We start from the raw sequence: 26,206 nt of genomic DNA, 5'->3' as shown, positions 1-26,206 counted from the left end.
CATCCTAAAGTTGGGGGCGGTGTGGCCTAGGGGGTAGAGTGGTCGTTCTCAAACAAGAAGGTTGCCGGTTCCATCCCCATTTTTCCCCATCTGCATGCCGAAGTGTCCTTGGCAAGATATTGAACCCTAAATGGCCCCTCATAAATGTCGCTTTGGACAAAAGCGTCAGCCAAATGACAAGTTATAATAATAATAATAATAATAAAAAAGTTAGCTAAATGTCATCCATTTTGTTATTTTGTAGATCAGACATAATGACGCAGAATAATCCTATTTTATCTCCTTCCTGCTTGAACATATTCCAGTTATAAGACTGTTGTTGGAACTGATAATGTGTTATCATTGTCATCCACACAAATTCAGATTGATTAAAAGAGAGAGAGAGAGAGAGAGAGAGAGAGAGAGAGAGAGAGAGAGAGAGAGAGAGAGAGAGAGAGAGAGAGAAGTGGGGGTGGGGCCGGAGCCACTATGGTTTGCGCTATATTTCAGTGTCTTTAGATTCACAGCTCTGTCGGCCTGATCATATTACTGTGTCGGGGAACAGAGGGAGGGGGAAAATACAGACAGGGGATGTATATAAAAGGGTGTGTGAGAGAGAGAGAGAGAGAGAGAGAGAGAGAGGCATGCCTGACAGATGTGTGAATGTAAAGATGTAATGCCTATAGTGGTCTACATTTTCCATCTCACCTAAACAGAGAAATTCCAGTGCTCCCAGAATATACTCAGATCCCACCACTGTTTGCACACTTCATTTAAAGATAGAACATTTAACAATTCTTCATTAAAAATTTTAAAAACAACTACACCTTTGGTAAATATTTTGTTGTCCTGTGAACTTACACTATCCAAAATGTTTCCAACATTATTCAAAACCAGAAAAATCTCCAATTATGCCGAAGTTAAGGTTTTGGCCTCTGCTATAGGTTTTGAACCAATTAAAAAGCAAATTGACAACACCATAAAGTTATCGAGGGTGAGGGAAGTTAGGGACGACTACTTACTCTTATTACAATTACATAAATCTGGTGCTGAGCCCTTTGTACATCGACCATTCACCCTGACCTCCTCCCTTGTATTGTGTGTGGAACAAAACATGGCAGTAACTATACCAACCATTGTACTGACACATCATGTAGGAAACAGTGATGTCTGCCCTTTCAAACCATGAGTGGAAAAACAGAGAGTCTGTCAGCTACTGATTATCAACATAAACTGTTGATAATCCATTAATCATAATATATTTGGGCAAAAACATTGTATGATTCCAGCCTTTTAATAATTTGTTGCTTTGTTTGATCTTAACTGTATAAAAACTGACGATTTTGTTGGTCGCACAATTCACATCATGAGATAACGTCACATTGGGCTGTAATAAATACATTACAGTATTGTAACTGTAACCGCAATAGTGTTCTGATCGCTTATAGACAAACAAAATTAATTGGATCAGTTACTTGATTTATTAGCACATGAATCGGTAATGAAAATAAGTTCCTACTAAGTAGTTGTATATAAATGTAATTAGCAGAAGACAGTTTTGAAGAAATAATCTTTGTATTAAACAGGACCCTTTCAAATTTAGTGTCACACAAGTCTATTCTTCAGAATTTAAACTCTAAAGGACCATGCAGATCATGAACATCATTAATGTTAAAAATATTTCACTGTTTTTATGGCAGAGACCATACCAGAGCCAGCATATCCTCTCCCTCTCTCTTTTTACTGCCCATAGTCACTGCTGTTGAGTTGGTGCAGTTGGTTATAGATTTGATATATATTAATTTCTTTAAATATTTTGTTCTTTTGACCAAATGGATCACTGAGTGGCCCTTTAAGATCCATGTAACATATATGTATGTACATTGAAGGAACCCACATCAACCTTTCGTTGTATTGGTAACAGGATGTGACATTAGTTAGATTGTACCTTAAATATCAGATGGCTCTGCTTTTATTTCTCCAACAGTTTGTACTGCAGGACACATCCACTCTTTCTGTGTCTTTTCTTGTTAATACTACCATTGACAATGAAACTCCTCATGACTGAAGTGTCAGAGGAGGTGTCTCTGTGGCCAGCAGTCAGCACAATGTCACTGTTTGTGATACTTGTGAACGGCTGGATGGATGAGCCATTCTGAGCCCTGATTGGGTGACAGTGCTCACAATGAGTGTCCACAGACACGAATATGAGCAATACACTTAATACCAGAGGTGAATAAGATGTCCCCTGCTGTAATCTTGTGAGGCGACTTTGGCATCTTTATGAAATTATACACGTATTTATGGTGTAGCCATTTAAATGCATCAACTATTTACTGAACTTATAGCCGTACAGAAAGTAGACAAAAATAGAGAGGGACAAGAATGGGAAGGATGAATCTGGGAGAGCGGGAGAGGAAGGGTCGGGTGCAAGAGGGACGGGTAGAGTGAGAGAGCGCCTAATGTAAACATGATGACTGTGAAAGCTGGGTGAGGTATTTCTAAAGCAAATAGAAAGAGAACAGGCAGCACAGAAGTAGGCCTTAGGCTACGTCCACACTACCACCTTTTTGTTTTAAAACACATCAGTTTTGCTGTTACCATTGATCTTCCTTGTTCATAGCATTTTATACAACTAAGCAAGCAACTGCAGGATAGACAATTTACACTGCCCAGTGTTTGTGAACGTTCATGTGCTGTGATTCAGGTGCGTTAATATAGTTAGAGATCTTTTTCATTTTATTTTTGTGGATCTGGCGTTAGTGAATAAAAGGAGAATACAGAGTGGAGAAAAGCAAAAAAGCAAATAAATTGTACGAGTGAAAAGGATGAGAAAATGTAGGGAAATAAAATCTAGACCAATAAGAATTAGAAGCCATAATCTTGTGATCTGGATCTAAACCAGTGCTGTGATGAGTCAAGAGGTCACTTCATCTGAAGTCATGACTTGTTTTCAAATCATGCAAATCATAGGATTAGCTTAGTGGGTATGCTGTTTAAACTGGACTCAGATATGTGTATAGCTCTGGTGTGGTATCATCATCATTTTAAATTGATAGCTTGAAAGTCTGAGCCCAGTTTTCCATGTGTGGCCTCAGACTTTTGGACCCATGGTTTCAGTTTTATGGAGAAACCCACTGAGCAGGGTGCATCAGCAAGACCAAAGTTTTCTTCATTTACTCTGGGATGCTTTTAAATTTGCTTCTCAAAGTATTGTGGGATGGCAGACAAAACTGAAGTACTTAGTGAAAAGAAAAATGGTTTAAAGCTGGGACACTTTTAAATTAATGCTATATTAACCTGTATGATAAAAACGGACAAATAAAATAAAACGTAGCTGGGAGACGAGAAGTTTGTTTTCTTTCCAAGTGGAAAATTATTAGATGCCTTTGTCACAGAGGCATTTTTGACATGCCATTGTAGAAAAATAGTACAAAGCCATTATCAATGCTTGTTGCACCTGCATTTACACTACTGTGACCTGTCAAAATGTCTGCTGTGGGAAAAATGCCTGTTGTAACAGGATTTCTATTTCACACATGGTATCCTGCCTTTCAAAATTACAGATACAAACCAAAATAAAGCTTCCAGCGCACAGAATTAATTCAATCTATGGTGGTAACGGGGGTGCACATGCGAGTGCACAAAGGTCCCTCTCATAAGCAACAGATTCCAAGTGACAGGCATACAGATTAAAGAGTGAAACAGATGTTACGAGAGGGAAAGAACTATATTGCATATCGCAACTGAAGCTGAAAAAAAGAGGTGTGTGTGGTTAGTAAAGACATTATGGTCCATAGAGAAAGAGAACGGAGCGCTGAAAATTAGCATAGAGCAAATAATCGATAAACCTATAGATTATTTTTTAATCGATTAATCTAACGATGAGTTTCTATTACTCGATCAATATTATAATGAGTTGATCAAAAATGAATACGTAAAACTTATGTAATTTATATTTATTTAAACATCTTCTCTTTAATACAAACAAATATAGCATGAGACAAAGTATGCACTGCAGGGCATTATTCCCCAACAAAAACCAGCCCAGTCTGAAGTGAGAGAAATAACGTCTACCATATGCTGCCAGAATTTACTACTATAAGGACGAAAAAAGCTGCGCAGGTTAAAATAAAAACGCTCCATCAAAATCTTATTATAGGTTTGTGTCCGCAAAACAGCGGCAAGTTCTGGATCTGGACTGCGGTCCGCCTATTGGTGACCTATAGTTGGTGGGCGATTTTTTACGCTTTAGCTTGCTCTTCGGGTGAATCCATGCTTTGACTGCAGCCACCTTCCAACGTTATCATTACTTCTGAAGGAAATGTATCTCAATTTCGACAAAAAGCCAACACAAAGTTAACATTTAAATGATGTATTACTCCAAACTTTAATAAGGACTAATTAGAAAAACGCACCAAAAAATCTGCAGAAGCTTTAGGCCTCCACTTCTCATACAGGCCTTCATAAAGCCTGCCTCCAACCCAAAGCTGTGATTCAGAGTCACCTTGGGGGACAGTTTATTATCATCACACCCTCTTCTCATCGGTGCTCGTGTATGCACGGCACATACTTTATGTTGTAGTAGTAATAAATCTGCTCCACGTGAGTTGGCTGAGTTAACTTATGATGATTGCTGGCGACTAGCCACGGAAAAAGCAGGATGGTCCATTCTACTGTGCAGAATAATCCTCTCTACACCAAGGGGCTACAGCTCTGGAGGCTAACACTGCTGCAACTTTTGCGGCGAAATGCACTTAAAACCCCGGTTATGAGTTTATTTTAAAGAGAGCGACTGAGGCACTGGTTCGTGCAGCTCGGGGTGCGTGGAGCAAATCTGTACGGGCCACAAAAGTTATAAGGCGCAGCTCTTTCCCCCCCTCCTCCTCCTCCGCTTCGCCGCCCGGGCATCGCAGGATAGGCTGTCCGCTGAGCGAGCGCCAAAGCACAGGTACAATGAAGCCGGAGACCGGGGGGGGGGGGGGGGGGTCCTGGAACACGTTCCGGTGCTATTTTCTAACCAATACAGACACACACAGAAGCTACGACTCGGGTTAGCCTCCGAGTGCATTGTTTTCTATGTATACCTGCTGCATGCCCGGGGCACCACTAACACACACAAGCTGCTTCCAGGGTGGGGTGCCACATATCCCTGCAATACTGCTGTAAACACATTCACAAGCAACCATTCCAGAAAGTGCTGCAACTTTAAACACAAACTAGCAATAAGCTAGCGTTAGCTCGCTGCTGCTACCCGTAAGACATCTAAGTGTCCGCAGTGGCAGAGACACGGTCCCCTCACCGGCACGTCCCCGGAGCTAACACCGACACGTCCACCAGCAGCGAACCGCTTATGTGGAGCCAGCAGCCCGAGGACAGCACCCAGCGAGCCAGAGCATTGTGACAGGAACGCCCCGAGCTGAGGAGGGGGCTGTGGCTTGTAACTTACCCCGGCCGCCGGCTCTGCTCCTCCGCCAGACCTCCGCCTCTCAACCCGCTCCCCGGCTGGTTAGCTTCCCCCCCGGCTAGCTTCCCAGCTAACACCCGCCGCCCCGAGCTAAGGAGGGGGCTGTGGCTCGTAACTTACCACGGACGCCGGCTCTGCTCCTCCGCCAGACCTCCGCCTCCGGAGGGGGGCAAGGCCATGTAGCGAGACTGTGACGTCAATTCGTGTCGTAATCCCATTCGACACACTCTAGCGTATCGTTTTTGACATAGAGGAACCACAACAAATCGCGGTAGTTGATTTTTTCCAGAGTTTTTGGGACAGTAGACATGCCAGTTACCCAAACTAACGTGTAGAAGCACTATAAAAGTGGAATTTTCATAGTATGTCCCCTTTAAGATAATTCATTTTATTTTAAAGGATTTCCAATTGACTACAGATACGTTATTATCTTATCCTTTGTTCCCCCTCCAGTGGTTTTTGGGAGTATCACATACTGCTATTGTCTCCTCATACAGTTTTCTTACCGGCCAAAGTGTCGGCATCTCATCTAATTATCTATGAGAACAACAACCAGTCAATCTGTCCGTCCGTCTGTCTGTGTTGGCTGTCATTCCCGTAACAGAACATCAAGCCAGACTCTCCACAACACCACCCACTGCCCAACGTACACCCTCAATTGGGTAACGTGCAGCACTGTTGCACGTGTGCCGATGTGGCTGAAGGTGTTTCATTTGGTTTAATTGAGGGGACGAAGCACCGAGGGACCCCCTGGTTGGTGGTGGTGGGGTTGCCAAAACGAACAGATGGGCAGAAGTAGATTCCTGCCAGAAGAGACTAATTATCAGGATTTCGTTTCCAAAACAAACATATTGCAGTCAAATCACATACTGCAATCATCGCTGCATTGTTCCGTGTGTACTTTATTAGTGACAATGGCTCGGATCAATTAACTTGTGGTGGAAGAGATGGGATCAGTTCCTGAGGCATTATTTGGGAGTTGTCGCAATTTTTTAACGCACTGCCTTTGTTAACGATCCTACATTATAAATGATGAATTATTATTATTATTATAAATGAAAAAAAATTGCCAAAATTGAAAGGTGTAAACTTGTTTATGCTGAAATGTTCTTTCTGCCTTCATAGACAATGACTTGGAGTTTTCTGCTTATCTGTGATTGAACTGCTACTTTTGTCCTGTGTATACAGTAGGGACTGTCAGACTTTTACTGCTATCTTAGCCTACAAAAAAGAGCCTCATGCAAGAACATTTTGGTATTTTTATATCATGCCTCTCTAACGTTTTACATTTGAATACTGATTTAAAACCGGTTTATTTGGAGCTATGAATCTGTGATCATTAGCATAAAACAACGCTGAAAAGGCCAATGCACACCGTCAAAAAAACAGAGGACAGGTGCTCAGGAGAAAGAAGCACATGCAGGAGAGAGAAGAGGAATCCCTTACACTGTCATGTACTTTCCCCCAAAAAAGTAGGATTGAAATGTTGTACACTTGATAACGTTTTTTTGCAAGTACAGGACTTTATGCAGGATTCTTCTTCTCTCACCTGCATGATCATTAGAATATCACTGCCTAAAGGTTGCCATATAAGGCTAGCTACTCTGGAGCCGCAATTACTTAAAATGAAAAGTGTCTGTCGTCAGAGAGGGGACCAAAAACACTTCTATCTACATTTAAACAGATCATCTCTGTGCTGTTACAGGAGCATAAAGAACGTTTTCGCATGAAGTTAGAAACTATCAAATGTCTGAGTGAGTTAAATTGAGAACAATTTATTCTGCTAGGCTCTGAGTCTGCTGTCCACCCATGTAAAGTCGGATACGACTTATCTGATCATCTTGAGAAAATGATATGAGCATGCAGTAGTTTTGTGCTAAAAAGTAGTTGCCAGGAGTTAGCTTAACAATGGGTAGCAGCATAGAAGGGTCCTGATTTGTAACTCACAATATGTCTGTGGAGTGGAGGGGTCTGGGAGAACACCTTCACCTGTACCAGCGCAGGTAAGAGCTATTAGCTGATTGATCCTCAGGTATTAAAGGCAGTGGCTGAGCTGCCTCAGGGTCACTCAGAGATAAAAGGACAGCCACGAAGACGCACTCAGGTCTGAGTGACGAGAGACACATGGGAGAGCTGGAGACCGTGAGAGATGCTGAGCTGTAAAGCTAGTCGCCAGCATGAATTGCTGGCCCTTTATGTTTGTGAGCTTTCTGATTCTAGAAAGGTGTGTATCTTTACTCGACCAACTAATAACACACAAAAATTATGTCATTTCATGATTAACATTAAAATATCAGCTTGTCAGTCTCAAAACAGTTTTGTTTTAAGCTTCTTGTTCAAATAATGAAGGTCATGAATCAAAAATATTAAGTCTGTAAGCTTAATTTATTGATATGATGCAGAGGCCATGACAATTGCAGTTTGCACAGACACAAAAGCTTTCCTCTCCCTGAAGTGTTTTTGGTACCACTGGGACACATAATTACACTGTACAATGGCAATAAAGGAATTGAATGGAATGGACGCAAATTATTTGAATGAAGATATCTAAATGAAAGATTGATTATATTGGCGTCAGCTTGTTTTACTTGAAGTAGTTCAATTCCCATCATGCATTGTTTAAGAATTAAAACTATATACATTTTAAGTGTTCAAAACTTATAAAACGTAAAATTATAGCGAAACTTTACATAGCAGGGAGACGTTTCGAAGGTGAACAAACTTAAAATTATTTACAGTGGTTTATGTTGTTCTCATTGTGACAGAGATAAGACAGACAAAACAATTGCTTGTTGAATTAAAGCTAATAAGTTGAATTATGTCCCCTGATACTGAGTCAATAGAAATCCATTCATTCCAGTTCTACACAACTAGTTTCACACACCAACCAAAATCATTAATAATTACAATAAGCAGGTGTCTTGACACATTTACTCAAACACAGCAACTTGATGAGATTTCATGTTTCCCTCTGTAACATAGGCTTACTTGAGGAGAGTTTTTGACTTTAGAACGTTTACTATAAAACATTTTATCTTTCTTTGAAGCATCTGCAATTCAGAATTCTAGTTTTAAATCTTCTTTTTTCTTTGTTCCATTGAGTAATGAAAATAATTTGAGATTGCACAAATTCTCCGTGAGAGGTGGAACAGCCTTCTGAAGCAAAGAGAGGCAATAATTTACATATTTATAACTCTGCTGCTTGGATCACCTGCATTTGTTTACAGCCTCACGTGTTAAGCCCAATTCATGCTTCTGCGACAAATCTACAGCGTAGGTACGCACGCCATGTAGCCTAAGCACAGATGTGTGTGAGTCCAGCTGCCATTACACCGCTGAAACGCTAGTGGTGGTAAAGTTTCTATGCTGGTGTTGAATGTCCTCCGGTTTATGGTCCATTATCTACAAATTCTCTGCTGAGTGTTTAGCAGATCATGTTGGAGTTGGAGCGGATAGATGTTACACAGCATCACTTTTTCTTGAAGAACTGCAATGAGGAAAAGAATGACGTCGTCCGTGTTTGTTCTTCAACTCAATTAAAAAATGGCGGCAAGTCTGCCGGAAATGCGATGCTACCAAGGGGACCAATCAAAGCTCTTGCCTTCTGCTTCTCCTCAATGAATAGTTAAACCCCCACCCGGTTGCTGTGAATCCAGCTATAGTATCACTCTCTCTCTCCTTTTTAATTCCTTTTGGAGTGTTTTCTCCATCCTATTGTAAACTGCATATGTAATTTCTCTCTACCTCTCTTTTCTCTATCTCTGTTCCCTTTTCTTTCCTCAATACACTGTATTTCTCTCTTTTCCTTTGTCCTTCATCCTAATAGTCTCTCTCCCCCTTTCTTCCCCCTTCTTCCACCCTGATCCACTTAGCTGGCTGCTTGTTATTCAAACCTTTGCTTTGCCCACACACACGCACATGCACACACACACACACGCACACACACGCACACACGCACACATATATAGATAAAACAGCCAGGGAGGGAGAGAGAGACAGGCCATGAAGTCAGAGAGGGGAGAATTTGGTCTGGTCAAGTTATCTTACTGTAAGGTTTGACATGCACATTGACGCAAACTGTTATTTTTCTATTATTGTCTTGTACAATAGTTGCACTGATTGACCGAAAAAAACATTTATACAAACACCTTTATACATAAAGCCCCAACATCTAGACCATAGGTGCTCCCTCCTGTCTCAGAATGAAGCTAAAGTGTGGCCCACTGAATATTGACTCATTTATTAAATGGGAAATAAATGTCAATAAAGCTATAGTCCAAACAGAATGATGGCGGTTCCACCTGCATCATCATGCCTATATTAAGATCATGTTCTATGTAAAATATGTCATGAGTTTTTAAAAGGATGTGCAGTGTTTATATACATTTTTTAAACGGCTGTTTATACAAGGTGGAACAGTAAGTAGTACAAAGAAAATATTTACACACTACCTCAGCTGTTAAAAAATGCCTCCTAAACAAGATGACAGAATATCATACAGGCACACATCCCACTTAGGGTCAAACAATCATTGCACATGTCAAAACTGGATGAGAACAAACTTTAAAACACAATATTGTGGTAACACATTTTATATGTTTTATGTAGGGTTAATTCGGGGGAAATCTGGGACATTGTGTAATGTGGGACACATGAGTTTGTGGTAAGACAGCTTCAGTTACTCTGCAGTGTAAACTATAGTGGTCAGTATGTTCTTATTGTAGGATATCAGAACAAATATTATCTGAAAGGTGACATAAGATCATGTTGAAAAGCTCTTAAAATAGATTTGGATCCCAAAAAATCAAGCTTATCAACAATGTCTCACCTGATCACATGCTGACAAACTTGCTTATAATGAGTAAACCAGTGCAGGTTGTGTCTGTGTCTGTTTATTTATTTACTTACATCTTTGTGAGGACCATTTTAAGCACAGACCCTACAGAGTGAGGACTTTTTTAGAATGGAGGACATTTTGATCTGTCCTTATTTTTCAATTGGGTGTTTGAGGGTTACGATTTTGTTTTAGGGTTAGAATTAGGTTTAAATTAGGGTAAGGGTTAGGGTTAGGCATTTAGTTTGGATGGTTAAGGTTAGGGTAAGGGGCTAGTGAATGTATTATGTCGATGAGTGTCCTCACTGAGATAGAAGTACAACATGTGTGTGTGTGTTAAGTCGATTGCGACAGTGTTTTGGCTTTCTGTTGACTCTGTAAACCTACACCTCATTTGCATATTACCCCAGCAGCTGGCAAATGGATAGGGCAGTTACACGTGTCTGTCCACCTGTGTGTGTGTGTACCCACCTGTTCAAACGTTCTTGTGTTAGTTGTTTGTCAGGACGGTGATTATGTCCCCAGGTCACCATTGTTACTTGAATATGTTTTATGGACCCAAATATTTTTGCTTTCCTCTTGTCGGTTCTGAGGTTTGACTTGTAAAGGTTATAGCAGCTGATATAACTGTTTTCAAATTTAAGATAATACGAGGGCCACAAATCAAAAGGTGTTCTGATATTTTGCCACACCTTGTTAAATTCACTGAGCTGAAACAAATACAATTTAACTACTATAGCATGTGTCAAATAACAATATACACAATATAAATACCAAGAAAAGCAAAGACCCAAAAGCTGAACATTAACCATCAGGAAAGTGTAATTTCAGTTACATGACATTATGTAAAGTCAGATTAGGAGAGAAAGATGGCCACAACAGAAATTGAGCAAATCAGTTGTTACATTACATTTGTCTCTCACTTAACATTAAACATGACTTCACAGAGATTTTAATAAGTGTGGAGACCCTGTAATCTGAGTTATTATCCAATTCTGTGTCATCCCATGTGAACAAGGTACTGTGAGATTCTCTCTGTGAGTTCATCTGGAATTAGTTTAGGCTGTAAGATATCCATCCAATCTGTCAGCGTTTTATTACCCTGATTGAGGGCAGTCATTTATGAATAACTCATGGCCCCCACACTTCTACTGTTGTAAATATAGGAAATGCAACACAGGAATACCACACAATGAAGCAACAGTGGATTATGACGTCTGAGATCATAAATACTGTAAACGATCATTTGACTAAAAGGCTTTAGAAAGTATACAGAGCCCTTCATTATTTGTTTTGTAGATTTTAATTTTTGCCGATCAATTATTCATTATAATATTTAGAGCCTCTACTGGCTCTACAAACAGTGGTCATTGTGAGTGTGTTCTTAACCTGACCAATAGGTTTTTGGACAACCACTCTATTGATTGGTCTCTGAGGGAGATGGATACACACACACACATACACACACACACACACACACTCACACACGCACAAACGCACACACACACACACACACACACACACTCACACACAAACACACACACGAGTGACTGGCAGCGGTCCGTTATCTCCATCTCCACTTATTGTCTCCTTGCTGACTGTTCTGTGTTTGCCGTGTTTTATAGTTTATTGACATTGTTGCTGTTGCTTTTTGTTCCCTCCAGCTGGACGGGGACACCATGTTCCTCGGTATGCAAGAAGCAGGCCTTGACTTTGCCTCCACCAATCAGGTTAGTGTTTACGTGTGTGTGTGATTGTCAGGGACAGTGTGCAAAGTGAAGTTGTTTCCCTGGCATTTCATTGCTTGTAATAGCATTGAGCTGTTTTCTAAATGGAATCAAAGTTTTTGTTTCCACTGTAACATTAGATGTTCCACATCTTGCAATCACATCAGTTGTCAAGTTAAAGCACATTTATTTTGTTTCTGCAGTGCTTTATATTGAGCTAAATTACAGAGCTTTTATTTATTTTTATCTGTGAACTTGGGTCTGAAGATTGTGGCGATGGCTTAACAGACCTCTGAAATAGCTGACATGCTATAAATGTAAAAATAACAGCCGTTAAGAGAATCATTCAAATATATACTGTATATAAAAGCTACACATGTGAACATTAATAAATTGAATTCAGTTTCCTTTTATGAAAATGTGGACTGTAAAATCTTTGCAGATTGCAGATCAACCGGTTAGGATGAAAATCAAGTTTTCTAACTTCTCTCAGTACCAAAGACTTATAAAAAGCTCTGCACTCAACGTCCAGCTCACTAATGATAAAAAGGTGACATACAGTGCCTTGCATAAGTATTCACCCCCTTTGGACTTTTCTACATTTTGTCATGGTATAACCACAGATTAAAATTTATTTCATCGTGAGTTTATGTAATGGACCAACACAAAATAGTGCATCATTTGGAAGTGGGGGGAAATATTACATGGATTTCACAATTATTTAAAAATAAAAATCTGAAAAGTGTTGAGTGCATATGTATTCACCCCCTTTACTGTGAAACCCCTAACAAAGATCTGGTGCGACCAATTGCATTCACAAGTCACATTTGCAAGTCACATAATTAGTAAATAGGGTCCACCTGTCTGCAATTTAATCTCAGTATAAATACACCGGTTCTGTGACGGACTCAGAGTTTGTTGGAGATCATTACTGAACAAACAGCATCATGAAGACCAAGGAGCTCACCAAACAGGTCAGGGATAAAGTTGTGGAGAAATATGAAGCAGGGTTAGTATATAAAAAAATATCCAGAGCTTTGAACATCTCTCTGAGCACCATAAAATCCATCATAAGAAAATGGAAAGAATATGGCACAACCACAAACCTACCAAGAGGAGGCCGTCCACCCAAACTGAAGAGTCGGACAAGGAGAAAATTAATCAGAGAAGCAACCAGGAGGCCCATGGTTACTCTGGAGGAGTTGCAGAGATCCACAGCTGAGGTGGGAGAATCTGTCCACAGGACAACTATTAGTCGTCTACTCCACAAATCTGGCCTTTATGGAAGAGTGGCAAGAAGAAAGCCATTGTTGAAAGGGATCCATAAAAAATCCTGTTTGGAGTTTGCCAGAAGCCATGTGGGAGACACAGCAAACATGTGGAAGAAGGTGCTCTGGTCAGATGAGACCAAAATTGAACTTTTTGGCCTCAATGCAAAACGCTATGTGTGGCGAAAACCCAACACTGCCCATCACCCTGAGCACACCATCCCAACAGTGAAACATGGTGGTGGTAGCATCATGCTGTGGGGATGCTTCTCTTCAGCAGGTACAGGGAAACTGGTCAGAATAGAGGGAAAGATGGATGGAGCCAAATACAGGGAAATCCTTGAAGAAAATCTGATGCAGTCTGCAAAAGACTTGAGACTGGGGCGGAGGTTCATCTTCCAGCAGGACAATGACCCTAAACATACAGCCAGAGCTACAAAGGAATGGTTTGGATTAAAGAATGTTAATGTCTTAAAATGGCCCAGTCAAAGCCCAGACCTCAATCCAATAGAGAATCTATGGCAAGACTTGAAGATTGCGGTTCACAGACGGTCTCCATCCAATCTGACTGAGCTTCATCTTTTTTGCCAAGAAGAATGGACAAACCTTTCCATCTCTAGATGTGCAAAGCTGGTAGAGACATACCCCAAAAGACTTGCAGCTGTAATTGCAGCGAAAGGGGGTTCTACCAAGTATTGACACAGGGGGGTGAATACTTATGCACCCAACAGATGTCAAGTTTTTTGTTCTCATTATTGTTTGTGTCACAATAAAATGTATTTTGCACCTCCAAAGTACTATGCATGTTTTGTTGATCAAACAGGAAAAAGTTTATTTAAGTCTATTTGAATTCCAGTTAGTAACAGTACATAATGGGAAAAAGTCCAAGGGGGGTGAATACTTATGCAAGGCACTGTATATTGTAGTAATGTAATGGAAATTTACTTAATAACTTCTTGGTTTATGCTTACAGCAGACATTTCCATCTAGGGTACAGCTCGACATAAACTTTATGGTGCACCCATTGTCTAGCAAGTTAGGTCACCTGAATTCTATATTGACCTTTGGTGTGGTTGGACTGTGTTTGTCCTTTGTTCCAGGATCTATGCTGACTGACAAACAAGCTCACCATACATGATACTATTTCCTCTCCAACACATTTAGGATGCAGCCTATAAGTCACACTTGTACAGACTACATGTTCCAGACACAGAAGAATAAATTCTTCTGTGCAACTCACGTGCAACCTCCACCATGCCTGTGTGATCCTTTCTGAAGAAAGCATTTACAAATAAACCTACAAAGACAACAGCTAATTCGCCAACAGGATGGTTAAGAATGGCCTCTGTACTAATACTTGTGAATGACAGGGAAATTATTCAATTAGGATGGAATGGTATCCCAATATATCTCTCTCGTCATATCTCTTGCTTACTGCAGGTCACAGAAAAACCATCAGACACACCATGTTGTAACACCTGTCAGAAAACATATTAGACATGACCTCTGGGGCTTTAATGGACTCATTTTGCTTTCATAGACTTAATTATACTTTGTAGTCAGGAATCCCATTCAAATCGGTTCTGTCGAGTAATGCCCTGATGTAGAGACCTGCTTAAATAAGAGTTATTCATCTACACTGTACACTGCAGGGTGTTCGTGATGCCCATGCTCAGATTAGTTAACATTGCAATGGATAAAATATCTAATTTCCATATAAGATTTTGGTTGATGCTTTCTTTAAGATCATTAGCTCGTAGCCCACTGTCTCTTTGAACTGACCTTCTTGCTATTTCAATCTTCACAGTTATTTCCAGTTGCATCAAACAAACTTTTCCTCCCATAATTTTCCACTAAGCAATATCACTTACTGCACTTACAACAACAGGCACATTAAGCATTACAATGATTTTCTATCTCCAGACCTTCTCTTCACTTTCCCAAAATAAAAAGCTGCTGTAATGTAGTGTAGTGTATACAGGATTGCTCATTAAATGCAATCGTGACATTGACAGTAGTTTCTCTATTTAGTATGTTTGAATATTAAAGTTTGTCTTTTATGTTGGTTATGAAGAACTCACTTTAAGCCCACAAAAAACTGTGATTGACTTTTTCCAAAATGTTTTGAATTGGCACGAACAACAACATTCATTGACAAAAATGTACCAAATTAGATTTATTGTGTTGAATAATAAATTAATATGTAGGAGTAGGGCTATTGTACGTACAGCTTTCCTGTTGCATTCATTGGCTCAGTGCGATGAACAACATATAAACGATCAGCTGTTATTGGATTAGTTAATAGCCATAGAACTGCACAATGCAGTGAAAGCAGTTTTACCTATATATGTGGATAGAACTGTATTTAGTATTTGGTTTCCAGAGGCCAAATGAAATCTCTTGAGAGTAAGATGTGTGTTTGTTAGTAAAGAATTACCTCACTGCCAAGCAAAGCCAATATTAATAAGAAAACAGCACAAGAGATACATTATTCATAGAGTAGAATATAGAGAATATTGTGCGGCATAGGAATCTCTGGTTTGATGTTTTATTCATAGTGTTGTGCCATACGAAGATGGGGGTGGGGGTGTTGTGTGGAATAAGAATTTAGGGTTTTATTATTAGTATCATTGCTTCTATACAGTCTGAGGTGGTTGTGATGAATGGGAACAGTTCTAATCCAGTCCGACCCTTGTCATTTCTTGTGTCGCTAATGGAGCAGCAGTTACAGTGTAAAAGCTGAAACGGGGAGGCTGTTGTCTGAAAGGGAGGTGAAGTAATACTTTGAAAAGTTGAATGGGTCAGTCAAATAATAACTGTACCTTAATAAATGTTGAAAAGGAAGGAAAACATCAAAACACTTTTCCAGGCCTAAAAGAGTATTTATAATCAACAAAACATAACCCATTCAAACTACATGTGTGTGGGTGCAAATTAAGAGGGTGTTCGTCACTTCTCTAATGCATGACGATGAATAGAGACCTATTACTTTGTAGAGCTGCTTTCAGACATGCACTGAACTCTGGTTAATCTCCTGAAATTATTCTGGGGGCTGCATGTGAGAACTCAATTATCCGTATTAATTTATGGAGACATTCTCCGGAGTTCTCCCACCAGCCCCCTAGTTAAAACTCCAGAAAATGTCAGATAGAGCCATGTTAGAAAACAGTATATTGTCTGAGTTTATAACTGACGGACACAATACTGAAAAAAATAAAGAAATGAATTAGAGATGTCAATTTGGAAAAACAATGACATTGGAAAGTTTTTGACTATAATGGCCGGTGCGATGTGCTTTAAACAAAAACATGCTCTCTCTGCAGTGGAATTTATAGCAGGCAGGGATAGAACCCTGCCGCCTGCACGCTCTAGAGATTTCTGTCTTGTGAATGCATTTGAGCAGAGAATCTCCTGCTGCGTTTTTCATATGTGTAAGGTAAACTGTGGACAGAGTCTGGACCACTTGTACGTTAAGTATTTACCTATAATGTCATGCTCACACACATTCATTTGATACATATTCTTGTGGTTTTGTTAAGACTATATTCAAGCATACGAGTTTCTGGAGGGACTGGCACTGACAGATATATGAGAGTAATATTTGATTATTTTGTTAAACCTGACCTCCATGTAAAAAAACATGTTTATCAGCTACAGAATATCACCAGAATCATTTCTGTCCTTCACTGATCTTGAGAAGGTTATTCAAGCATTTATCTCATCATCACTCAACTATTAAAATGTCCTGTACACATGTCTCCTAAAAATCTCTTGTTTCCCTGCAACTTATACTAAATGCTGCAGCCGGTCTCTGAAATCATTTGAGAAAAATGTTGCTACATTGACTTTATCTTCCCTACAGCGGCTAACTATATATATATTTTTAAATACCGGTTTGCCAACTCCTTATATGTAGAACTGCTCTCTCCGTCCTCTGTCAGATCTTTGTTATCTATCCTTAAGTCTGAGTTATAAACCTAAAGTTTGATATTTTGAGCCCCCAGACTTTGAAAGGCTCTGCCCAAGGAGTCAGGCTGATTTGATACCCGAGTTCAAATCAATGCTCAAAACATACATTCACACAGCTGCTTTTGATTCTTGACTCCAAAGCTTTTATCCCTGGTTTTTGTGTGTGTTTTTCTCTATTTTATAGTTTTTACATATATTTGTAATATTTAGAAACTGTTTTAAACAAGTGCTTTATAAATAGAGGTTTTTACTACTATTATATGATTATAAGCCTAATTAATAACAATGCAGATTTGATGCCTCATATCATCACATATCAGCTTCTTGCTTTATTGAGGATGTGATTCAAGAATACTAAAGATGCACAAGGTCAGAGTGTGATAAAAACTTCTAATGTTACTAGTTACTATAAGTAGGACTAGTGGAGCTGGGTTAGTAATGATGCCAGCTAGTCTAATGAACAGATGCTGTCTATCAACTCAAGCCAGCTTTGGCAGTTCAGCCTAAGGAGATGCAAAGCAGGTATGAGGCTGGACCAAGCTGCTAATTATGTGCACTTTGCTTGACAGTGTGAGTTGGAATGAAAAGTAACTAAAAGGTACATTAGGTTAGTTTAAAGGTATTGTCACAGTGGAGAATAGTATCCAAAACACACTGTGAGAGCAAGTACTTGTGGATAATCTCTCTCTCTCTCTCTCTCTCTCTTTCTCTCTCTCTCTCTCTCTCTCTCTCTCTCTCTCTCTCTGTCGTTTTCTTCACACCCCTCTTCATGACCTTTTTATTTGACCTCTGACTTTTCCTGACCTATGGGCCTGTTTGAACCTTTGTTTGTCTCTCTGATTCCTTGCACAGTTTCGTGTGCCACAGCCCCCTCAGCCTCTCTGCAAGGTGTCGCCAACAAACCAACCCACACAGCACTGGAGGAGGGACACACACATGCCTGACTCACACCGTCTGCCATGGGTAAGCTACACAGACACCTCAGACACACACACAGACAGCTCTTTCAGGTGGTTTTAAAATGGTAAAACTCTCAGAGTTTCACAGTCACACAGCTTAGACCTACAGATGCAGACATTCATGCTTGCCATCTACAGGCAAGGGGATCCCGTGAATTTTACTCTGCCACCATGCTGGAAAAGAGTGATGCAGCAAAAGCTTTTCTCTTCTACAAGCTGTTTACACTGCTGTTACATTGTTGGATCAAAAATGGACAGTTTAAGAGAAAACCAGGTCAAAATTGAGAGACACCGTGTTTTAAATTCTGAACATTGTTCTTTCTTATCAAAGCATTGCAAATACAATTCCCACAATGCAACATAAAGGTAGAGTGGTCCTCCACTGTGGTCTTTGCAGGGCTGTAATAAACACAACCTATCATTTTATATGGACTGAATGAAATGATTGGGTGGATACCTCTAACGGACCTGCTAGAAGTTAGTGAGCCAGACACAGAAAAATTTGCTTCTCGCAGTTGTCAGGCAGTGCACATTTATATGGGCGTAGCTTCGATGAGAGGGCTGATGGAAGGGGTCGGGATGTATCAGGAGCTTTTCTTTCAAAGTATTGCCTGCTCTTGCTTGCTTTTCCATGCAGGTTCACTAACCTTATCTTAAAATGACAACTTTTCAGTAGAAGGCATTACAATGCACAAATGCCTCATTCAAATCTAAGCCATTTGTTGTTCTTTATTCATTACTTTGCACTTGACAGATAGTGCCCTATTTATTCTTGTTACTTCAACCATTCAAGTGCTCTCTCACCCAAATTGGATCTTCAGTGGTTGAGCTGACCATAGACAAATGGGCCTTGTGTTTGAATGAATTGAAATTATTTTAATGTTATCTAAACTTAGATTTTATTTAAACTTAAGCTGCCGTCCAAGACACACTCTAGATAGCTGTTTCCACAGACTCCCAAAACTATGCATGCATCTGGGAGATTTGGTTGCATTACACTTTTTTCAAAAATGGGTAGAATATCCCTATCTACCTTTTGTCTGTTCTTCTGAGTTCTTGTCTATCACACATTGTCACAAAATTGTCATGAACGTTAAGTTAAGTGAGAAGTGTGTTTATCTTGTTAACACAACATGTGTGAGAGAGCTTGATGCTGACTGCATTAGTTTTTCGATAAGCTCCCAGTTCTTAGGGAATGGACCATTGTACTGACATGAATGGGAGAGCGGAGAGAGAGGGAGAGAGAAGGGAGTAATATATGCAGAAGTTGAATAAATTATGGACAGGGGAGGGATAGGGGAGGGAGAGAGACCGAGAGGCAGGCGGGCAGTGTGATTTATGCAGAGCTCTGTGCTTCAACAGGACACGGTGTCAGAAAATAGGACCATGAAACACTGTCTGGCCTGAAACACACAGGCTAGTGAGTATGAAGTTGAGCAAACGACTAGATGTCCAGGCTGAAAAACACATGCAGTTGGAGAAAATGGTCAAATACAAGAGAACCCACTTTTTGTGACGCTACAAAAGAGCTGGATTTCTAGATTCTAGATTGCAGAGCAAGGAGAGAGAACTTTGTGTGTGACTAACAAGGAAAAAACCAACAAACGTCTTATTTTACGCCTGAGTTTTTATGATATATGATACAGCGCTATTGTGATATTCAGTGAATATCCCCTACCACTGCCCCCGTAGACTAGACAAACACAAAATATCATAGTATCATATATTTATATCATTGACCTTATGGGCCTGCATTGGATTCATTTCAGCTAAGTGTGACGTTTCTAACGTTTCTATCCTGTCTCTCATGACAATTTGGTCACCTCCTCACACACGGAGCAGAGGAGAGACAGGTTGATAAATCCTCACAATAATTCAGAACTTCCCAACAAATGTTACAAACCCCCCCTGAATCCAAAGATTGACAAACACTGGAGCGGAAGCTAGTCCTGGCTAGAGCACATGCAGCTTTCCTGCAATTACAGCTGCATCCCCAACAATTATAGGAGGATAGGCTTTGACCTATGTTGGCCAATAGGGAGGAAACACTCCTCTGGAACTTTCCTGTAGTACAACATTTTATCCAATCATTGGATGGATGAGTGGAAGCTCCACAGTTATAATGAAGTCATTGTTTTTTTCTGAATTTGCGATTAAAGTTACAACTAATTGTATCTGATGACAATTAACCACTGGCCCAGGTAACTGAAGAAGAGAACTTCAGAGTATCTGTGAGAGCTACAACTGCACCAGCATCTTCAGGATGCACAATAATTGTTTTCTTACCCTGATAATGACAGTGGGAATCCATTAATGTATGTATGCCGTGTGTGGAAGCTGTGTGGTGTACTTGTGGATGAGGACAGCAGGGAAAGTGGTACGTTCCTTAAATTAGAAGAGAAAGTTATACTTCCCAGTGGGTGTTAACTGTTGATCCACTTAACTGTAATTAAAGGGGAGAGCCACCAATCTCACATGTCAAAGTCAATTTTCTAGTCACAAAGACTAGAAAATTGATTATAAAAGATGTAATTGAGCTGCATTATGTGAATTGCTGGATTTAAGGATTTTGGAGCTTCACCCACACTAGGAACTATGTCAGGTCTCTTTGTCTATGTTGCACAAATTAACCGTCCTATTTTTTGGAATAACAATTTAGAATCACTGGACTATCCCTGTAATATGTAACAAATTTTCTATTAGTATGAACGTCTAAAGGATGCTTATTATTATATATTGTATTCTGTGTTTTATCATCGACGTTTTTTTCCTCCTGTTTAAGCAACATTTGCTTAAAACTAAAGTGCATTTGTTGGATAACTTTTTGCGACAGAATATTTCACATATGATGCTTAAGTGAGTGTTTGCAGCAGCAGCAGCAGCAGCAGCAGCAGGAGCAGGACAGTGTCTGTGGGATAGACTGAATATAAACCACAGTGTAGGTGTATAAAGAATAACTGATATGAGTTAGAAAACCAAGGGTCACAGATGTGACTACATGGATGAACAATCAGTCACAACATTCCTGTACTGAAAGATATGTCAAAAGTGCAATTTCCCTGTGGGATTAATATCTGTCCATATGCCATGGTGCCTGAAAAGATTGCATTCGCGGTCTTCGAGGTGACGGGTGTCTCATAAAATATGTGAGTCAAACCTTGTGTGCGGTTACTTGTGCCATGTGATGTTAACATTACAGGGATATATGCACCCACATGGCTCTATTGAAAATACACAAATTCACTTGTGTCAATTTGGTTTTTGTATGGTTGTATAATTTCTTGATTCATAACATGGAGTGTGTATTCAGATATATATTGACATGTGTGAAGCTGGGCATACACTATACAATGTAAGAAATATTGTTGTTAAATTCCAGCTCATACTGTTTGAGTAAATTGTCTGCGATGTGAAGCCGAAGCTAATGATGTATGTGCTCAGACTGTATGGTCCGATCATCAGCCACGATACCACTGCTCACACTGTACACAATGCCTGTATGGAAAGCTACTGAGCCCTTGACATTTGGGGGGGAAAATTACTACGTGGCCATGAAATAATATGGCTCATGGAAGTGCAGTGTTGAATTTGGGGTTTTTTAAAATTCAAAATTACTAAACTGACGACTAGTGGCAGCAGTGGTTGGGACTCATTGTTGTCGATCACAACAACAGCAACGACAATTAATTGTCAAATTTGGGGTTGTGCGTACTGAGTTGAGCTTCAATGAACTTTGAAGCAGCAGTTACAGCTTCAGAGTTCTGCAGACTGATCCTGCTGCAGGTCTTTATTTGCTCTGGCTCTATTACTGTAGGTCACTTTCACAGTTTCAGAGAGAAATGTGCAACCAGCATTACTATGGGCAAAACTAACAGGTCCTTCCAAACAGGCAGGTTTAGAACAGCCACTCAGGTTGTACTGTTTCTTGATGTGGTGAGATCATGATCCCAGTGATACGATGATGACCCACAAAATTACAGACCAACTGAAGGTGGTATAAAATCCTTTGACCATGCCAGGTTTCTATAAATTGTTAAATGTCTGCCTGAACAAAATTAAATTACTTTAAAGAGGTGTTTCAGATTCTATCTGTGACTTTGTTTTTGTAGTTGGGAGATGAACAGTTGAGATGATGTTTTATCATTTTCTACATCTCCTATTGCACATTTGTGTTCCCTACATTTCTCTTTAAAATGGTGAATGTATTAACTCAAATCACGATTTACCACAGTGGCTGCTCATTACATTGAGAGCATATACATCATACAACACAAGTCATGCAACCCATAACGCAACACGGCGTCAGGGTTTGAGACAGAAAAGAGAGAGAGAGACAGAGAAAAAGAGAGAATGGAGGAGTGAGCGAGATAAAAGAGAGAGTGATGATCATAGGAGTGAGAAAGCAAAAGAGAGTAGGAGGAAGAAGGCTAGAGAGAAATGAAGAGCAAAGGAGTGTGGCTAGCCAAGCAGAAAAGGCTGTCATTCTCTATAAAAGATCTCCTCTGTCAGATTAGTATGAGAGGGCTTCTCCAACACTGCCTTTCTCTTCGCCCTCGGGTCTCTCACTTTTCTCTCGCATGATTCTCTCACTCCATTTCCCTCTTCATGTCTTCCTCTCATTTGTCTTTGCTTTCAGAACAATTCATTATCATATACAGGACTGCTCCTGGTTTTCTTTTTGTATGTCAGATTAGCACCGTTGTATTTTAACACACAAAGAGCCACCTCTGCATATTCTATCAAGCAAATGGAACTTGTAAATATAAGGTACTGTGTTGTACTGCTTGTGAATGACTGAGACTTTGTTCATGATGCTTTCTTTCAGGCCGGGAGTATTATTAGTGATAATTAGTCTGTGATAGGAGCTCAGGCTGAGGAAGAATGACTACATGACTCAACACAGAGATGTTTAGGAATTTAACATTCCAAAATAATGGTGATAAGCAGGTTTTCCTTTTCTTCCATCTATTATCTCTGAAACTAATGTTTCATGTAGTAGTGGGCGACATTCCCAAACAATCATACCACAATCTTATTATCACACAATCACAACAAATTTTCTGTGCAGGTTTCCAAAATTGTCACCTGCATCAACATGTAAAATCCCACGATGTCCACATCTTTGAACAGCACCGTCCTTAGTTAGATAGAATGTGTTACATCCATGCTACTACATTTTATTTTGAAAATGCATCGACTCTGCTATGGATACAACCGCTATCCACAGTACTATGTCATTTTAGAGCTGCTAAAATGGAGACCGTGTTTTAGTTTGAAAACTCTGAGGCGGCTTTTCAGTGCGAACAGGCATAAATACAGACGTTTGGAAACAATGATGTTGACCCTCACCACAGCTTGCTTTTTGGGTCTTTTCCTTCACGACATAGCCTTCGCTGATTAGTCAGGCTCCTATCACATGAACCCCTTCCAGAAGCAAACAACTGGCATTAGTCTCGGCTACCAGTGTAGAATGCAACATGGATAAAGTTCAACATTGCATTTTACAGTGCTCTCCCTGCTCTTACTTTTAGCCATTGCTGCCTCTCTTTTGTGGCCTAGCTTTTTCTGCAACCAACAACCAAATGCTTCCTGGGTACTAAAATCTCCCCAATAGCCTCCAGTACAACACAGATTCAACTTAAAAATTCTGTTGGTAGTTTTCAAAGCACTTAATGGTTTAGCTCCACAGTACATTTCTGACTTGCTTACTGGATAGAACCCGGTCAGGCCTCTAAGATAGGTCAAGCTGCCTGATGACCTGAGGTCCGTCACAACATTGTCTACTTTCAAAAGCAAACTTATAACATTTCTTTTCTCTCAGGCCTTTGCCTGATTTTCTGTATTTAGTCTGTCCATATGTAATGCATGTTTCCTGTTCAGCTGCTGTTAAATCGTATCATTTAATTGCTATAATGTCTAATTGTGTGGTGCATTTGATGTATGCCTTATTTTATCATATTCTTGTTTTACATTTCATTTTCATTGTATTAGTTATGATAGTATACACCTTTACATCTGTTTCTATATGTTGTTTTGTTTTTTGTTTTGTTTTAATGTATTCTCTCAATGTGAAGCACGTTGAGTTTCTTTGAATGAAAATTGCTATACAAATATAATTCTCTAAAAATGTTTATACTCAAAAGGTTTATTACTGGATGGATTATTGCTGTATGTCTTGCACAAACATACTTTGACTTTACTTATTGGGAGAAAAAATGTTGGATCTCTGGCAGTGTAAATGTTGCAGTTGTGGAACATGGATGTCGTCAAAATCGTACAACATTTTTTTCCCCATGAGCCTTTGGTCTCCTATAGGTTATTTTTGTTGATTCACAACACGGTTACAGGGTGTATGTGTCTTTCTTTTTTTCCAGTCATACTCAGTTGGTGGTTTGGGTGATGAGGACTTCAACATCCCTCCTATCAACCCCCAGAACCTGCCAGACCACATGATGCCCCCCCACATCTCACACAATTCCCCCTCTGGACCATACCACTCCCTTGAGCCTCCGTCCAGCTCCGCTCCACACCACCTCTACCAGCTGCAGGGCATGGACCTGCCTGGCATGTCCGGTGGCCAAGATGGAGCTGCTATGTTGAACCAAGATGGCCGCACGTTCAGCCCAGACAGCGGCCCGATGACTAGCACACTATCAGTGGTAAGTAGTCAAAAAACAAATCACATACATACTACATGAAAATGAATGGAACTGTATTTTTAGCAACGTGACATGTTGTTTTTTTCCCCCTTGAACATGGCAAGACTGGGCCCTTCTAGTTTGTATCTGATATGGTTTTTCCAGACCTACTTTTTAAATCTGGAATTAACATATCCCTTTCCTTCATTGAAAATGAAAATCCTTGCTTATCTATATACGCAAGGATGTTGAGGCTCAGTGGAGGTCTGCACAGAACCATTCCTGTTTTTTTTAAATATACGTTCATACATTTTACATTTACCACATCATTCATGTCGATCCTGTGAATGATGTCTAAATGAGAATTCTCTGTGACTTCGGCTTGGGTCAATGATCTCCACTTATGTTCTCTAAAGTTGAAAATCAGAGGCCAGTGCAGTTTAAATTGTACAGAACCTTCCAATTGCAGAGCTTCTTTACAGTTTTAGAACAACATTTAAAAATAAAATAAATTGAAAAATACAATAAATAAAAATGGGTTCCTGGTGCCTGGGCAAAGCTCCTGCTGTGGAAACACTTTTTATGTTGTAGGAGTCCAAAATATTTCTAGAAAGGTTTGAATATTTTTGTCACGGTAAAAAACACTCAAATACCTGACACTGAAGCTAACCAAATCCATGCTTTACAAATCTCACTTAAATTGTGCTGATACAAAATGAACAATTACTATGTCTTGCACAAAAATACATAGACTGTAATTATTGGGATAAGATTAAGGATCTTGTCGAGCCTTGAGATTTGAACTGACATCCAGCAGATATATTTTAACTATACTCTTTCATATTTTATTCAGTTCAACTATGTGAAATAGGATATTGCCCGGGGCAGTGTTATTTGAAAGCCAATCATGGAAGCCGGTTGATTTGACATTTGCCTCATATTTTAAGTGCTCATTTTACAGTGGAGTGAAAATCTTGCTTTAGTTGTGACATTTAGAACATCTAACTGTGTCATACAGTATAAAAAAAAGGCCTGAGACTTACATTTATTTCAATTGTCACAGAAAATTTGTTTTCAGCAGGTGTATGTGTCAGTGTCTATAATAAAGATCAGTTTATTCTGTCTGTCGGTTGTCTCGGTCTTCATATTAAAGCTGCATGTTATAATAAGTGTCAGTATGAAACCTCATGATGGCCTTGAATTAGAATTACACTAGAATAACACTGCAGACTCCTTTTATTAACTATCTTATTCATTTGAGTGTGACTTACCTGTCTGTTATGTGTGTAGCATTGGAGATAATGATTTTAGTAATGTGAAGAGAAGCTCCTTTTCCCCATCTTACTCTGTCTATGCCCTGCCCCT

General features: G+C 39.8%; 1 protein-coding gene across 1 annotated transcript in view; it reads left to right on the top strand.

The window, feature by feature from the left end:
- Nucleotides 1-26,206, top strand: part of tox (thymocyte selection-associated high mobility group box) — a 49,234-nt gene that overhangs the window by 3,169 nt on the left and 19,859 nt on the right. The window contains exons 2-4 of the mRNA XM_053438950.1: nt 11,945-12,010; nt 18,097-18,207; nt 24,578-24,862. Coding sequence (XP_053294925.1) covers nt 11,945-12,010; nt 18,097-18,207; nt 24,578-24,862 — 462 coding nt within the window. The remainder of the gene's footprint in view (nt 1-11,944; nt 12,011-18,096; nt 18,208-24,577; nt 24,863-26,206) is intronic.

Source organism: Pleuronectes platessa, chromosome 13 (assembly GCF_947347685.1).
Source record: "Pleuronectes platessa chromosome 13, fPlePla1.1, whole genome shotgun sequence".
NCBI classification, from domain to species: Eukaryota; Metazoa; Chordata; class Actinopteri; order Pleuronectiformes; family Pleuronectidae; genus Pleuronectes; species Pleuronectes platessa.
Note: the sequence above shows the minus strand (reverse complement) of the source record. Positions and strands in the feature narration are given on the sequence as shown.